Below are 18,108 nucleotides of genomic sequence, written 5' to 3'. Positions count from 1 at the left end.
CGAAAAAGAAAAATACATCTTAAGACGTGTTTTATGTCAGTTTTTTTTAAGTGACATAAATTTCCGAAATTCTCAGGTACTTTTTCGAATGAGCTTTCAGATGAAATTGCACTTGAGAATTTGTAAAATTTATTTCATTTTTTAAGAATAGGTGTAAAACACTGTTAAAGATGTGTTTTTCCATGTGTTTACCATTTCATTTGTAACACCAACGGAGCAACTTTAAAACTGGACTTTTACTTTTTTTTTTAAAAATACTCTTTTAAATATCTGAGCTGTGATCTAAAGTGAGATTTTGGCATGAATAGTTATCTAAAACTTTAAATAAGATCTCACCTAATGGTCGTACAGAGCTGTTTGAATGCAGGAGATGCAAAGTATAGACGGAAAATAAATGTGACAGACAAAAACTGCTTATTTACCTAGCACAATTACATTAAATATTTTAAGTATCAACAAGCATTATAATCATTTTCCATTAAATTTCTGATATTATTTTACTAATGACATTCAATTTAAAATAAAATCGAACGTCTACGTAAAAATCATACTATTCATAATTTTGAATGACTGAATCACAAGGTTAAGTAAAAATAATGTAAAATTTATTGCTTCTCTTTTAGTTGCACAATATAGTGACGCTAATAAGAGCAAAGTGATTTGGCATGGATGTACAAATAAGGAACTAGAAGGGATTGTGAAACTGTTTAATCAATCTATGATGTATCTTATTCCTTGAAATAGATTTTTAATAACAAAACAGATGTTTTTTAATCTGACTTATTAATTATTCTTTATTTTTTATTACATAAACAATAACTAAATAATTCTACAGATGCAATATGCAAATATCTTCAAGTCTTACAGAAAAATTTGCATTTATTCAAAAACATTTTAAAATGAAATAATAGTAACAATGTTACCTGAACCTTATTACTGTGTGAATAACCACCGTAAAATAATAGTCTTACATTAGTCGTTTGATTTCTACATGAAAATAGTAAAAATTACACTAAGCACCAAATCGATGTAGTCATACCTATTTTTACAAAAAATAGGATAATTTATTGAGTTTTCATTTTGATTCAACAACTTCGTGGAAAATATTTTAAGACATGACTTTTATAAGATTCTTAGTACTATGACAACTATTGACACACAAGCTTTTTTTTGCTGCAAAGCTCATAAATTAAAGAATTTATACAATTCACATACATAATAACTTTACTCAGAAGATTTTCTAGTTCCATACGACTGGCTAGGACAGTCGGATGAACTAATTTTCTGTTATCTCGAAAAAGAATTTTGCTTCTGTAAATGAGCTTCCTGAAAATAAAATAAAATCATTATTCACAATCCCTAATACGTTGAAAAATTAAAAAAAAGGTGATAACTAATTGTACTTATTTATTGACATATCAACCTGAAAAACTAATTTTTACATTAATTATCTCCTTATGATATAAAATGTTATTATAATAATTTTTTCAATTATTATTACGAATGATGTTCTATTTCTTTTAACAAACTTTATTTTTAACTAAATCCTGAAGAATAAGGTGGTAAGTGAAAAAAGTTTTTGATGAAATTGAACCAGTATGTATATTTCTTAAAAACTACTTTATGTAGAAATCTTTTTTTATGCGTATATTACAGCCACTTTTAAGCACCATACAAAATAGGCTCTCCAATGCTGTGATACTATGCATGTTTATCTACTACATGCATATGTCATTCTCATTGGTATGGTAAAAAATGGTCTTAAATCAGATTTTAAATCATCACATCGCGGTTGGAATACGCACATAAAAAGAAAGATTCCCAAATACACAAGCTAATGAAAAAAAGACCGCAACTAAAACCTAATAAGCCAAATTGTCAGGCATGCAGAACTACAAGTACTGCAACTTTAGCACCTGCGCTATTACAACTGGTTAAAATTTATAGGACAATATACTACTTCACAAAGTCGAATCAATTTTGTGCTTTACCTAAAATGAAAAAATATTTGTACACCTTGCATTTATTTAAATTTATAGTTGTTTCATTTCAAAAGTATGTGAAGCATGATGAAGTTCAAATTTTAACGTAAAGCAAACAAAAACTACATACAATAAGAAAGTTGTCCAAATGGAAATTTGACGATGCCTGCACTACATTACTTTACGTAAATATTAAAACATTTAGTTTTAGTACTGTTTACTTTCGTACTGAAATTTAATAACAGCATGAAAGTAGATAATAACGAGCTTAAAACCAAGTTTTTTTCTAAGGTGGCGTATAAAAATAGAGTAACGATATAAATATGAGCAAGTCAATGCGGAACCTGCAACCCAGGGCGCGCAGTGCATTTTTTCAGTAGAACGCGCTCTACTCAACTCGCTCAAAAGCGATGGGAAAAAAAGAAAAAAAATATAAAGACATAATTTAACAGGGCTATTTCTAGTGGTATCGTAAAAAAAAAATTTTCAATCGTAAAAAATGCAGTTATATTTTAAGGTTACTTTATCTTAAAGTACGTTTTTTTTTCTTTTTTTTCATTTTTTTTTTAAATACCATTTAAAAGAGCAACTCATAAGCTGCACCTCCTCCAATTTTAAAAGTGGGAGAGCAAAAGATGTATGAACAGTAAGTAAACAAGGACCGCGGCGCATGGTCCCGCGCTGCCGCACACACGGCACGCACTCACCGCTGTGGCTGCTAAGTGATGCACTATTTTATTCTTGCTAGTAGGCGAAGTAAACAAGCTAAAAAAACATTTAAAATACCTAAATCTACAGATTTTCAGCTGTAAATTCCAACAGCTTGATTATTGTTCACCATAAAACTTTTCTTTAGAAATTAAAGTTACATTAGAAAGGTTGTATTTCCTGAGTTAAAAATTTTTTTTAGCTGAAACAGGCACCACTGGAAAAAGGAGGTTAAAATCTGTCGATTTATGTCTTTATATTATTATTATTATTATTATTTTTTTTTTTTTTTACTATTTTTCCATTGTTTTTGAGCGGGTGGAATAGAGTGCATTCTACTAAAAAAATGAGTAACGCGCGAACGTGCTCATATGCTGATTTTGTCTTTTTGAGATTTTAAGTATGCAGCCTATCGCGTTCTTTTTACTTCTTAGAGTTTTGTATGTAGCTTTCCATGGTCTCTTCACTTCCCCATATTCTCCCATGCTCCCTCTACAGAAAACGAAGAACGTATTATTTTTTTTCTAATAAAAAACTTTTAAGCCTTACCCTCCAAAAAATTGCCACACAATTTTTATGTGGCTCACCACGTCCCCACTCACCACTCTTTAATGCCATTGTGCCCAAAAACGTATTACTAAAAGTAAACGTGGTACATTATGTACAACATTCCTCCCTAAAAAACTCAAGTTAAAATAGTATTATACTTGGAATAGAAAGTAAACGGCAAATGAAGGTGGCAAGTAGTTTAAATATGACGAATAATACAAGAATTCAGGTATAATATGACCACATAGTTATATTTTACATATCTCATAAAAAACTGCTTTTTAACAAAAATACTGTAATGTAAGTTTGAGATTTTTGTAAGTATACCATTATTTAATGGTTCAAATGTAATAATGTTGTAATACAAAATAATAACTGGAAGCATTGTTTTTAACAGACCCTGACAAAATTTATTATGAAACAGTTTCTTTTGCTTGATCGAAGTGAACAACTTTTTTATGAAGATTTGCTTTTACAAAATAATGAGATCAATAAAAGTAGTAAAAATTATTCGATTCATTGGAGATACACGTCTAATTATCCGTGGAAACAAATTTTAGAAAAAATCATAAGATAATAAAAAAAATTGGCAAGTAATCATTAAAACAAATAGCTGTACTTTAGTTTACTGATATTCATACGTTCATATTCAATAGTACGAACTGAAATTTTAAGAAATTAATCACTAATAAAACTGTTTTTTTTTTTTTAACTTTACGGCTTGATCATTTTGAAGTAAATTATGTTTTGCATAATGCTTGCTCCTTAGTGGTTTTTGTTGTACTTACTCGAAATTTTTTATAACTCTTTACCAAAATTAGTTTTTGAGATTAAAATACGACTTCGAAGTCTCGTTTTATTGCTAACAAGGTATCTACTGTACTGAATGCAAAAAAAAATATTGATCTTTAATAATTTGAATTAAGTCGCCCGCCGAAGCTTTGGCTGGCATTCTCCAGACTGCAGTTTTCCCATGTACAGGCACCCTAAATCGCCGGCAGGAGTATTTAAGGGCAGGCTTAGGCACACATATATATATATATATATATATATATATATATGTCCTTATTGCAAATACAGATATTCAAACATCGCAGGACAGTCGGAAAATGAAAACTCGCTATTGACCACTCTTGCTTTGTTTAATAGGCTTTCATAAGTTTTTTTAATTCATTGTAGTTCCTTTTTGATGTAAAATTTTTATGTTATTGTTAACTAACACAGTTTGGCCCATTAGCGTTAATTTCTATTTCTTGCATTGCATTATTTAAGTGGCTGCTTAGATAACGAAACGAATACAAACATACGAAATAAATAAAGAAAAAAAATCTGCAGGTAAATACTTACAGCTTTTTCCTATCTTCAGGAATTATGCTGCTTAGTTTAAAGAATATCTTACGATAGAGATTTCAACTTTTGTTATTACATTTTACGAAAAGTTTAACCTTCTATGGATAAGTATCGGTGTAATTTGATTAGTCAATCTACTTTCTTAAAGAAAAGATTGGTTCTTACTTTAAGGTCAATAAATTTCGTTATTTTTTTTTTACTTTTTTTTTTATTTTGCATTGCATGACAAGAATAATAATCAATTACCCATGTAGTAATTCATTAACATTGTGTGAAAGTTTTTTTAAGTAAGAATTTAGTAACATATGATGATTAGTGCAGACAATTAACTAACAATTTTACTTGCATAAATTTTTCTATAGGCTTCCAGTAACAGGCGCACCTTATCAACACTTATTATTTTCTTTTTGAATGAGTGTCTCAAGAGTGAAGCAAATGAACTTATAGTGCATACATATTATACAGAACACATGTTAACCTTTACCCATGGCTACCCTGAATGAGACTTAACTGTCAAAAGTTTCTGAACTTTTTTATGACAGTTGGAGCTTTTCCAACTGCTTAAGCGCATTAGATGGTCGTCAAGTGAGAGTGCAAAAATATCTCGTAAATTCAGGATCACTTAATTACAATCATAAAAATTTCTTTTTTATTGTACTCTAAGTAGTTGTTGGACCTGATTACAAAGACTTGTTTATTTATGTTGGTAATTCAAGTTATCACAGTGATGGAGGTACTTATAAAGCTTCAAAACTGTACATAGTTTTGCAAGCTAAGTTATTAAAAATTCCTCATGAAAGTTAATTGCCTTACGCGGGTATTATTTTGCTGTATTTTTTTTATTGCAGATAAAGAATATCTTCTCGTGGAAAACTTAATGGAACTTTTTCTAAGGCTTTATTTGTCTGCAGTTCGGACGATATTTAATGCTCGATTATCTTAAGCTAGAGTTGTTGTCGAAAATACCTTTGGACAGATGGCACATTTATGTACTCTTTTTTCTGAAGTTCTACGTAATTGCTCTGCATTAAATTACAGTACTAACACTGATTTTGCTGTAAGGAGTGGTAGAGAGGTTTGTGAGGAATCGCTTGAATACTTAATACTAAATTCTATTTAGAATGTATTAATTCGAGAACGATTTAGTTTAAACTTTGTGAATGAAATTTTTTACATATTTTATTACTTGCCTGATGATAATGTTTTAATTTCTTGGCTGTTTGACTGCTTAACCATAACTTTTTACCATGTTAATTAAATTTTGCATACACATTCCACAAACATACATGTGTATGTATTTTGATTATAATTTTTTTTTCTTATGTTTGTACTTTCAATAAATAATTTTGCAGAAATAGATACACCATTATGGACTCTTAGTCTGTTTTATGTACAAGATTTAAATTATCTGTGCTGAAACAGAATCTTAGAAATCGGGGACTTTTTTACCATAAAACTCTGGATTTTAAAGAAATAATAGTGTATTCTTGGATCTGCATAGTTTATCCTCGAAGAGAAGCCTACTTTGAATATTAGATTTTTTAAGGCCATGGTATCAATATTAATCAGAAAATGCAAATGTTTGTACACTCTCAGTTCTAAAAATCATACATTGCAAAGAGATTTATAAATGATCCAAATATATACAAACTATTAGCAAAGATATACAAACTTTAGTCATCCAAAGCATACAATGAGAAAAAGTCCACCTGGATTTTTAGTGCATAAACTCCCTAAAATTTTTATTGTGGACGTATGGGCATTTGGAACATAAGTATTACAATTAACGCAGCTCATAGTTTATTTTTAAGCATCATAAGATGTACTTCACTGTTTTTATTCAATTCTGTTGTTACTAAATTAGTAATTGATATCATTTGAACTATAACGTTAGTGTCATGACATGGTCTAATTTTAAAATTATGGACATTTATGCATGTCCAGATAAGCCTGAAAATTATCAGGTCGAATTCTAACTCATGTTCCATGGTTATATGAAAAGTATAAATATGAACGTTAGGTAATAAACTTATTTTAAGAACAAACTAATTTTTTTAATTTAAATATTCAGATTCAGAACCCATAAAAGGAAAGGCCTCATAAGCTAAAAATTCAACATACATAGGGTATGCGTTAAGCATTTTTAAGTACGCTCTTTTTGTTTTTGGGATCTCATGAAAAAAAATAATGACAATTGCATTTAAAAATATGCACCTTCACATTTTAACCTCTTATATTTTAAATTATTCGGCCATCTATTTCCATGGATTGATAGAACTTCTTTTGCACAATCAAGTAAAAATTATTAATCCTACAGTGATTAATAAGAAATAGTTGATAATTTATAAAATATAAGCTACATCAATTGAAGAGAACAAAGTTGTGTGGATCAAATCCGATTATAAAATAATCGTCTACTTTTTTAGTTGATTAGAATTAGGTATTGAATTATGATCAAAATTAGTGGCTCAGGGAAGAATGTTTTCAGAGATAGGTACATTGAGTGTTTACATGAGTGTGCAACCATTTACACTATCGTTGAATGAAGAAACTGTCACACAGATAGACGCCACTTACAAATTTTTAATAGAATTGGTGTTTACTTGAAAACTTAAAACATTATAATTCGTACCGAATACGGAGTTTCTTTCATTTTAGGTGGTAACATCTGAAATTGGCTTGACAGAAATTGATGGAGTGCATGATTTTGTAAGTGGGTAAGATATACTTGAAACTGCTTGACAATTTGTTGAGATTATTGAAAAATGTGGTAACAGATTTCGACTATCTTCGATTAAATCAGTCTGAATTGCAGGTAAAGAAATAGTTGATGATGCTACAGAATACAATTGAAATGGATAAAAGTAAGCATGTAGTGCTACAAGAGATAATGAAGGTAGATAAGAGTATATTAATGATTACGCTAATGGTGATGAAATCAGAAATGGTTAAGGGGTCAGTCTTACAGAAGGCATAAGGGGGCTGGTACAAGTTATCCTTCAAACTCTTGAAAAAAGAACACGGATAAAAATGAGAAGCTGATGCAGAATATGATACAGAAGAATGTGCAGGTGCTGTTAACATTGCTGCAAAAGATTAAGGATGAATGGATGATCTGACTGAAAGCAATGAAGATGGATACACATAAACAGGTGGTCCGGCAGACAATGGTGATGATGGGTACAGATCAGTAGCATGTACTGCAAAAGAAGAATATGGATATGAGATAGACGAATTTGGATAAGATATAAATAGTGGATAAAAACGTCTAGGTGATTTTGATAGAGTGAGATCATTACGAGTGAGATCTGTGTTTAGTACGTCCTTATTTCTCACATAAGGATTCTGATAAGTGTACACAAAGATGCTACAGTACACGTGCACACCATACATAGAGCTCGCATGTGTTCTTATCTACACTGCTTTAATTTTAATGCTTAGTAGCTCCATACATTGCCTATAAAGCTGAGAGTTTTGATTTAAAATTGAGCTCTAGCTACTCGAAATATTTTTGCACGTAGAAGCCTACTACTACACTCACGCATTTTCTCGTGATCCTGGATAAAGTTAATATAAAAATATAGTATGAAATCCGTGAGAAAATACTTACAACCAGTTGATGCGACTTTTATTTTTACATGTGTGTTTTTACGCAAGGATGCGTATGAATATTTCAAATTCTTCTGCAGCTGTACGTAATGATGAATTTATAATATATTGTTTAGCAAATCAATGAAAGGGTACGTAAAGTTATACAAATTCATGCGTAGCGATACGTAGCTCTCACAAGAGACTAAGGAAACTTACCGAGTATACTAACCACGTACAGGACTATAGGGAAAATGGGTGTGTTCGATTACTATTGTATGGTTCGCACTGTTCGTAGTATTTGTTTAATTCATTCCTTTTATTATTGTTTTATTCGTAAATAAAGCAACTCTTCGTGAAGGTCAGTAACGTCAGATAATCCTATTTTTACAAAAACATAACCTAGCATCCACAAGTTCGTCAACCATTTTCTTTTATGTAGAATGTTTGACAACTAAAGAACCAAACTCAGAAACTCTTTACTATGTGATTGTATTGAATATAAAAGTTGTAGAGCTGATTCATAAAAAAACTTTTCTGTAACGGTTTAATCAGTAAAAGTTATTAAAATATGACGAAAAAATTATTTTATGCCATCTAATTTTTTTTATTAAATTTGTAGATTGAATGTTCAACACAAAAATTGTAGGTCTCAAAATACACTCGTTAGTATTTACTGATTCCATCTGTCTGTTCTTTACTGAATATCGGAAAATGTCTCAAAATCGCTGAAAATCATTCAATTAGAAACTTTATTGGCATATTAATTTCAAAACTTAGTTGGATATTACAAATAAATAATATCAAAATTAAATTCTGTTATTTAAAAAGTACTTTTTGATCTGGTACTTCGTATACTAGTCGTCCCTCACATGTACAAATAAGTGCATAAATTTAGCCACTTGTTTATTAATAAAACGTTTTCTTAGCAGAGCAAGTATCAGTAATTAGAAACACAACTATTATTAAGTATTGTTAATTAATAAAATGAGTCCATAGGTAAGCAAAGCATCGGTTATTAACAATTCAACAGTTTTTTAGTAAAATTTATAAAACATATGCTTGGGTAGGAAGGCATTGGTGATAAACAACACAAGAGTTTATTAATTTATTGAATAGCTTTTATCACGGGCTTTGAGCGTGGCGACCTAATCAAGAAATAACAAAAAAAAACCTAACACCCCCCACTTCGCCTACCATGTAGCTTGGCCGAGCGTTTGGGATCGAGACGAGCTGCTCCGACATCGGATGAATACGTAAGCAGCTGTTTGCGAGAAATTATATAGGTGTATAAGGATCTATCGTATCTTTATAATTCCACCCTCACCGCATGTGCGCCCCATAAGTATACATATAGGTATATATGTATACATAGGTGTACCTACACGGAGGGAAAAATCATGGAGTAAACGCATGGTGGTATGCGATTGGCTCATGACGTGTGTGCTTTTAACGCATGAAAGCTATAGCCCACAAGCATAAGCGCTAACCACAGAGCAAACGCATGAAGGCACTGGCTTTTTTTTATCGTGCCTATGCGTTTTCGGGAGAGAGGAAATACCGTCCTATAGCAGTCAGTATAGGTACGTATACACTTCTAGTTTGCTACGCACTATAGCTACGCATAGTACACTATACACTAGGCACGATAAAAAAAAGCCAGTACCTTCATGCGTTTGCTCTGTGGTTAGCACTAATGCTTGTGGGATATAGCTTTCATGAGTTGAAAGCACACACGTCATGAGCCAATCGTATAGGTTCAAAAAAGGGGGGGCACTTCCATCGCCACTATGCGTTTGTTCCATGATTTTTCCGTCCGTGTATGTACAACACAGTCAATAGTGTTCTCGACCACGGAAAAAAACTAAACGTGACCATGTCAGCTTATCATCACTGAAACTAACGCCAGGCATCGCTAAGTAGGTGGTGCGCTAAAATCGGGCGGCACGAGATTAAAAAATAGAAACCCTCATAAATAGAATATAAACGTGATTAATTTGATAGTCCCGTAACATGATCAATTGGAATATTAATATTCACGCTGATAATTAATTAATTAATCAATTGTTAATTAATATTCCGTTTGAGTATTATACATTATAATTTAAAAAACATTTTTATATCATTGTAAACATTAATTTGCTTTAAGTTTTTATAACACAGTGAGTAAGAATTATTTCATCCAAACGTCTTTGTGGCTAATAATATTTCTCCGCAGAAAAAAATTAAATTGCATGGTCAACTGATATACGCGGCAAAAGAGAATGCGCAAAAATTTAAGTATACTTTAAAAATGTAACTATTGAAAATATAAGTATAATCACTTGTATATTTGGTACCATAAGATTTAATGGTTCCAAATATACAGGTAAGTATACTTATATTTCAGGTTAACTATCGAAATTATTAGTGTTATAATGTGCAGTAATATTTCATAAAATTAACTTATTATTATTTTTATTCTAATTTATTATAGTTATTTTTTAAATTAAACTACGTACAAGTGTGACATCTTCAATTTGTGTAACTATTCAATTTCTATGTTACTGATAAGGCAAAAAAAACAGATTTGAAACATTCAATCATATTTTTTACAATAAATCTTTAATGATATTAGATCTTCCGATTTTCTTATTTTTGTAATAGTGATGTATCAAATATTAATCGATCGTTCTCTCTGGCGGTTAAAATTGACCATCTTTGACTGTTTTGCGAGCTGCGAAAACTTTTCTTGTCAGTCACCACGCTCAAAAAGTGTAACTTGAACTAATATCAAAGAAAAAACTTGAATTAATAACAAAGAAAAAAAAATACTGCATAAAAAAAAAAAAAATAAATAATTATAATTGCATAAGTTAATAAAAAATGCTATGCAATAGGTTTACAGTGACAGTCTCCAATTGTCTTTTTAGAGAAACAATACCAAGCAAGAGTTTAGTTGCTTATTATCGATGCTTGCTTTCCTAACAATCAACTTACACATGAATAAACACATACTTTTATGTCAAGTTATTTACTATATACAAGCTATTTACTAAAGTTTGCTCGCCCGAGGGTACATTTCATCAACTTACAGTACTCAAAAATAGTTCGGTGGCTCATTGCCGATGCTTTTCTTCCAAAAGGCATTTTCATTAATAGAGAATATTAAAAAAACCATTAGGTTGCTAATCACTGATGCTTGCTGGCTCGAAAATACATTTTGTTAACTAATTTAACTGAAAAACAGTACGGTCCCTAATTGCCTATACTTTCTTGCTCAAGGATGTATTTTGTTGATTTACTATACTAAAAATAGTGAGGTTGCTAATCACTTACGCTTGCTTGCCCGAGGACACATTTTTGAAATTATTCACACAAAATAAGAATTTCAAAATTATTATTATTGTTCTTATTGTTATTGTTATTGTTATAACTATTACTATTATTATTACTAATATTATGACTGTTGTTGTTTTTGTTGTTGTTAATAATGCTGTTGTAAACATCATTGTTATTATTATTATTATTATTATTATTATTATTATTATTATTATTATTATTATTATTATTATTATTATTATAATTATTATTATTATTATAAATTGCTACTCAGTTTCTTTACTTCTCCTAATGATATTTTTAATATTCCAATATACTGCAAACATACATACAACATATAGTTTCATATTACAGAATTGTATTATATGATAAATACAACTTATGTTTGGAGTTAAAGTATTCGGAGACGGAAATTTTATTATAAAAGCTTTTGTGTAAAAAAAAAGTGTACATATCTGTTAATCGTATGAATAGAAATATTTAGTAAACAATATTTAATATTATTATAACATAGCAGCGATATTGTGTTTGGCACAAAAAATAAAAGTATAAAATTTTTATGAATTTGAAATCAGCGTTTAAAAACATACGACAATTTTCGTAATTATAACATTTTTAGTACGAAATCAAAGGCTGTCCTGTTCTTCAATTTTGTGAAATGAATTTCTTACTAAAATTCCAGATTTTCAAGATAAACGTCAAAGTTATAATATGCATGAAAAATTTTGTAATGCGAGCATTTCTATTTTATTTTTAAGCTGAGAATTTAGTAATACAGTGTCTTGATATACGTTTTTTAGTGTTTTTATTTGTTAAAAAAGTAACGAGAATGTTTAAATTTCGCGGGTTTGGAGAGTCCACATGTATAAAATTTTTTATTATTATGTTGGTACACATGCCCCTGAAGTACAATAAAATTTTCAACAATATTCATTGCTTACTTTTTAAGTGGCAGCTGCTAACGTTAGACGGGTTTTTCGAGCTCAGCGATTTTCGTTTGTGAAAAAAAGTGGATCAAAGACTTTGTATTCAATTTTGCGTGAAAAATAAAATAAAGTGTAGTGAAGTTTGTAAAATGTTAACAAAGGCATATTATAAGTCTGCTATGAGTAAAGAAAGGATTTACGAGTGGTATGAGTGTTCCCAAGATGGCCGCAAAAACGTTGAAGATAACGAACGACCCAGACGCCTAAGCACATCAACAACCGATGAAAACGTGAAAAAAGTGGCATAGTGCATCAAAAATTCTTGCCAGAAGGTAAAACAATCAATTAGAAGTACTACTTATAAGTTCAACGCCGTTTGCGTGAAGCGATCAGAAAAAAAACGCCCGGATTCGTGGCAAAACAATTCATGGCTTTTGCACCACGATAATGCACCTGCTTACACTTCATTGCTTGTTCGTGAATTTTTGGCCAAAAACAAAACTGTAACGAGGCCTCAGCCTCTATATTCGCCGGATATGGCTCCTTGTGACTTTTTCTATTTCCAAAAATAAAGAAAACATTAAAAGACCATCGTTTTACAAGCACAAATGACATTAACAGCGAATCGCTGAAAGAGCTAAAAGCTATTACAAAGATCGAGGTTCAAAAGTCTTTCGAGTATTTAAAAAAGCGTTGGCACAAGTGTATTATATCCGAAGGGGATTATTTAGAAGGGGACAAAATAGATATTGACGAATAAATAAATTTTTTTTTCATAAAACGAAAATTCTCGTTCTTTTGAACACACCTCGTATATTTGGAAAACTAAATTTCTTAGAGAAAAATAAAAAATTATAAGGAATAAACTTTGGCAAACAAATAATAAAATTCTAAACGATCAAAAATTTCTTGCCATACAATGTTTTTAGTGTTTGCTTGATTCTCCACATCATTTTATGTAAATATATTCTCAGGATTGTCACATCTTAATACCACTACGTATAGTTGACCATGAGAAAACAAAGTTCTTTTCTAGTAAAATCGTAAAACATCAAAACTTCAACTTTGCAATTTATTGATTGTCATGGAAAAAGCTAGAACTATCGAAAACTGTTTTCTGTATATAATAAACGCCAAAGATGAATTATTACTGGTATTTGATGTGATTCTTAAAATAAAAACTTAATTACTAGATTTCTTACGAGTTATTATTTCTGCTTCTAAATTATATTTTATTAATTTTGTTATACGTTGTCTAGTGCCATTGCACAATCCATCGAATATACTCAAGTTTCTTATTAACATAACAATAGCATCTACTTTTAAATTTATAACATGTGGCGGTAATCCTTCATGTATATTTTTTAGAGTTTCTATAGAAAAATTTATGTTTAAATTTTCATCAGTGCTATCACTACCTTTATATTTTGCTTAATCTATGCTGTAATAAGTATGTTGTTTTCCTTTAATGTAATTGAAAACTTGATTATTTAAAATGTACGAAAGTTCGTTAGAGTTATTAGAATTACTTTTTTTAGGCAGCTTTTTACACCATCTCCGTAAATTTGTTTACAATCAGTTTTCCATCCTTATGAATTTTTAAATGACTTTATTGTTTCATTTCTAATGTCCGTTAACAATAATGAAAATCTTAAATCTGTACACCGCATATTACTTTTCAATTTCATAAATTTAAAGTGTTTGCATAGAAACGCATTCTTTATAGTTTTACTAATTATAAAAATTTTACACTTATGCTTTGTCAATGTAGGTATTTGTGTAAAATCGCCTCCTACAATAAATGATTTTCCATTAAATGGAATATTATCATCACATAAATCTTTTCAAGTTTTGTCTACTATTTTCAAAGCTTTTTTGAAGATCATGAAGGCTTCGTCCCAAATAATTACATTTACTTCTCGTATTTTTTTTAAATTAGCTTCGTATTTTAAAAAAGAACTTTTCATGATATTTAAATCTAATGGTAATCAAAATGTTTTATTATTTGTCATTCCTTTAGGTAAAGCAATTTCTGTCCAAGACACAAATACATCCTTCTTTTTAAACAAAAAATAAAAAATAAATGTTTTGTATAAAAATGTTTTAACAGAACCTTTTAGACCTTCAATAAAATATAATTTTTAATCAGTGTTAATAATTTCATTAAAAATTATTTTTTTATCACAATTTAGGTTAACAAATAAGTTCTCAAAACTTGTTACTTAATCAATTACAGTTTCACTGTCTTTAATATTTTCAGATTTTACTGTTTCATTTGGTCCTGGTATTGCGTAATCTTTTCATAATTTTTCTTCAAATTTGTAGATTTCGATTATCATCATGCGAAAAATTTTCTTAGTTGATGTGGCAGCAAAACGTTACAAGCATCTTTAAATATTTTATAAATTTGAGAGTCGTGTTCAACTTAAACTCCAGCAATAGCAGTATCTGTAAACATACTGTAATGTATGTTATCAACTGTTTTCAAACTTTCGAAAGATTCAGCTCCACTCGCCCGATTTAAAATTAATTAAAAAAAAAAAAAAAAAAAAACGCTCAGTCCTTAGGTGACACTATTCGTAGTTGACCTATTTTTTAATTACGTCTAACTCTTTTTCATCCAGCCCAAGTTTTTACCATCGAATTGAAACAGTCATATTCTGGAATATTTACGTATTTAATTTTTTTGCGAAACCATCCATTTTATTTAATTCAAACGAAGCCGTTAATGCTGTTTAAGAGTTTTCTATAGCTTTTAACATATTATTTTCATGAAAATCTAATTCTTGTTTATTTTTAATATTACTGGTAAATTAAATACAGAATGACTACGTCTACACAGGGGGAGCTCTTGCAATTGCCATACTGCTTCCATAGGGCTTAATTAGCGGCCATCTACGTACTCTGATATTTCAATTCAAATTTCTGTATCGACTTTTTTATCACTCGTATTTGTTTTCGTTATTTTACGTTATGCTTATCTTCTCCTTTATGAACATAAGAAAGAATGTACTTTATACTTCAAATAGATGCACAATACTCAACATTATTGTGGTAATTGAATTTGGTTAACAAAAATGTATTGTATAGTACTACTATTGAATTATCAACTAAAGATTTTTCATAAATATTTATGATTCTATACATGTGATTATCAGATCTATTGTCACTTCTTTCGTGATTTGGGGATCCATTTTTGCAGAAATAGTATCATTAGTAAACTTTTTTGGAAACTTTTTTGTTCAAATGTTTTGATGACTGGTAAGACATGGTGGTCTATCTTTACCATTGTATTTAATAACTAATTTTTGTACTTGTGAATCGAGCAGGATTTCCGCTGAAATATATTTATCTATGTCCATAGTAGAAAACATTTAATTGTTTATATGCAATGTTACAATAATATAGGAATGAGGTTATCTTCTTTGTTGAAATTTAATGGTAGAAACATAAGCGATAACTTTTCCAAAAATGTTGTATTTAGTTCTATCGTCTTAAATTGATTTCAATTTTGTATGAAATAATATAACAGTTGTGTCCGGTATATTATTCGGAGTTGTACCTTCAGGGAAGCTTTTTTTTAATTTGCTTTATTACTGACCAGTTAGGGTCACATGTAAGGATAATAAAAAAATCAGGTCATCCAAACTTTCGCATTATTACCATTTTATCTTGATAATGTTACTCTATTGCTTTCCGTCATAATATATGTATGCTAAGACAATTGTTGCGTTAATCTTCCAGCATAGAGTATGGGACTGAAAAATTTACTATTTGGTTGATAGCAAGTTTCATATAAGTAATATTGAAGCAACGTAAGATTTTCTGCTTTCGTTAAAAATTTTTGTCTATCATATCGACGGCTGTTACGAAAAACAACGAAACTCAGAAATTCCAGTGTTATTTTAAACAGGAGAATCTGAGTTCCGTTGTTCTTCGTAAGAGCCGTCGACATGTACTCTATCCTACATCTTCTACTGACAATAATGAAGGAAATTTCATAGGATTAACATGCTGTATTCAGCATACAGCATTAATAAGGCAACCTATAAAGGTGTTGATAAATCAGATAACATTTACATAAATTTTTCCGTAGAAATGTTTAACAATATTCGTGAAGGCTTGCCACCTCATGAACTGAAATTTAAAATAAGTGCAATAGTAGCGCTAATTCGAAATTTTTGTATATTATACATATTACGGTTTTGTAATAACGTAATATAAATAGTTTCGAAAATTTTTTATGTTATGTATATTATGTATTTTACGGTTAACGTAACGGTACATGATTGCGAGTTACTAAATTGTTGAAGTATAACATAGAAGGCAAAATAAGTACGGGAGAAAAAATTGGTAATAAGGTTTTTATTTCAAGAATTACATTAAATACTGGAAATACTTCACCATTACCTTTTACTTTATTTAGAAAACAATTCCCATTAGTTATAGCATTTGCTACGACTATGAACAAGTCTCAAAGTCAAAGTTTTGATAATGTGGAATCATTTTTGAAAAAACCTTTTTTCTCATGGTCAATTGTACGTGATTTTTCGAGATGCAAAAATAAAAATAGAATATTCGTGTACATTCATAGAGAAAACATTTTAAGTCTTAAAAATACAGTTTGGAAAGAAATTTTTGATTAGAAGTAATAATGTTCGTAATAATAACGACATAATTTGAATATTCTTATATGTATAGACAAAATTTATTACCTTATAATACATCCCATGAATGTATGTTGTGTTAATCTATTGTACCAATTACAACATTATTATAAAACACAATAGGAATAGACCTAAGTCATGAGTTGACTCACGAAATAAGTCATCTTTATGCCAAACTTTCATGGTTTGTATTAATGATAAACTAAATGTAATTTACGCATTGCACAATGACCCCCTATAAATCAATAATAACTTTAAACTTTTTTGACGATGAGATACATCAAAGCGATAAGAAAGTGTTGTCTTAAAGTAATTTAGTAATGAAGCAGATTAAAAATAAAAGACTAATATATATATATATATATGATACGAAGACATCTGTATACACACCAAAATCGAGAAAGACGGTATGATCCCTGTCAGATTTCCCAAAAGTAGTGTGGAGGGCGGTCAGGGGTCACAAATAATTACGAGGGTGGCTGTAAGGGGTTTCGGAAAAAACTGCGATGTGTCAAAGTAAGTGAGAAAATGACAGGTTCTTATCTTCTTTGTGGGAGCAGTGGGAAGGGGGCTGAATGGGGGTCTGTGGGGGTTGTGGGGAATGCCCCACCGAGAGAACTGTATAATATAGGAAGATATACAAATACATCGTGATACGGTATTTTGACGTGTCACAGGCTTTCCTGAAATATACGGTCAATATCGAGGGCTTCTTAGTAAGAGGAAACATGTCTCCTTAAAACGGCTTGATATGTATAGTGTTGGTAAAGACAACACGTTTACGTGACAAATAAGTATAAGGAAAGGATCTTGCGTGGCTCTTCCGCATGTTTACTGCCACCCTTTCCCTACTGCACTGAAGTCGTGGCTGTTTACACGTAAGCGAGCGGGACACCTATGAGACACGCATATCGGCGCATGGCACAAATACACACACCTACCGGCAATGGTCGCTACCCATTAGGAAAGCAGAAGTTGTCTCAGAAAGTGGGGCCCTTGCCAGCGTGACGCCGCGTT

The 18,108-nt window shown here is 30.3% G+C and overlaps 1 protein-coding gene across 5 annotated transcripts in view; it reads right to left on the bottom strand.

Moving 5' to 3' along the window:
- Nucleotides 1-926: 926 nt before the first annotated feature.
- LOC106645306 (serine/threonine-protein kinase DCLK1) overlaps nt 927-18,108 on the bottom strand; it is a 491,248-nt gene continuing 474,066 nt past the window's right edge. For 4 of the 5 annotated variants that reach the window (XM_089598004.1, XM_089598005.1, XM_089598008.1 and 1 more), the window contains one exon: nt 927-1,326. In XM_089598004.1, coding sequence (XP_089454130.1) covers nt 1,288-1,326 — 39 coding nt within the window. In that variant the 3' untranslated portion in view covers nt 927-1,287. The remainder of the gene's footprint in view (nt 1,327-18,108) is intronic. The other variant, XM_089598014.1, reaches the window with a different exon arrangement.

The sequence above is a fragment of the Copidosoma floridanum genome, unplaced genomic scaffold, assembly GCF_036245765.1.
Source record: "Copidosoma floridanum isolate Cflo_tuat_1 unplaced genomic scaffold, Cflo_Japanese_pri ptg000004l, whole genome shotgun sequence".
NCBI lineage: Eukaryota > Metazoa > Arthropoda > Insecta > Hymenoptera > Encyrtidae > Copidosoma > Copidosoma floridanum.
The sequence above is the reverse complement of the archived record's forward strand: the minus strand, read 5'-3'. Positions and strand labels throughout refer to the sequence as shown.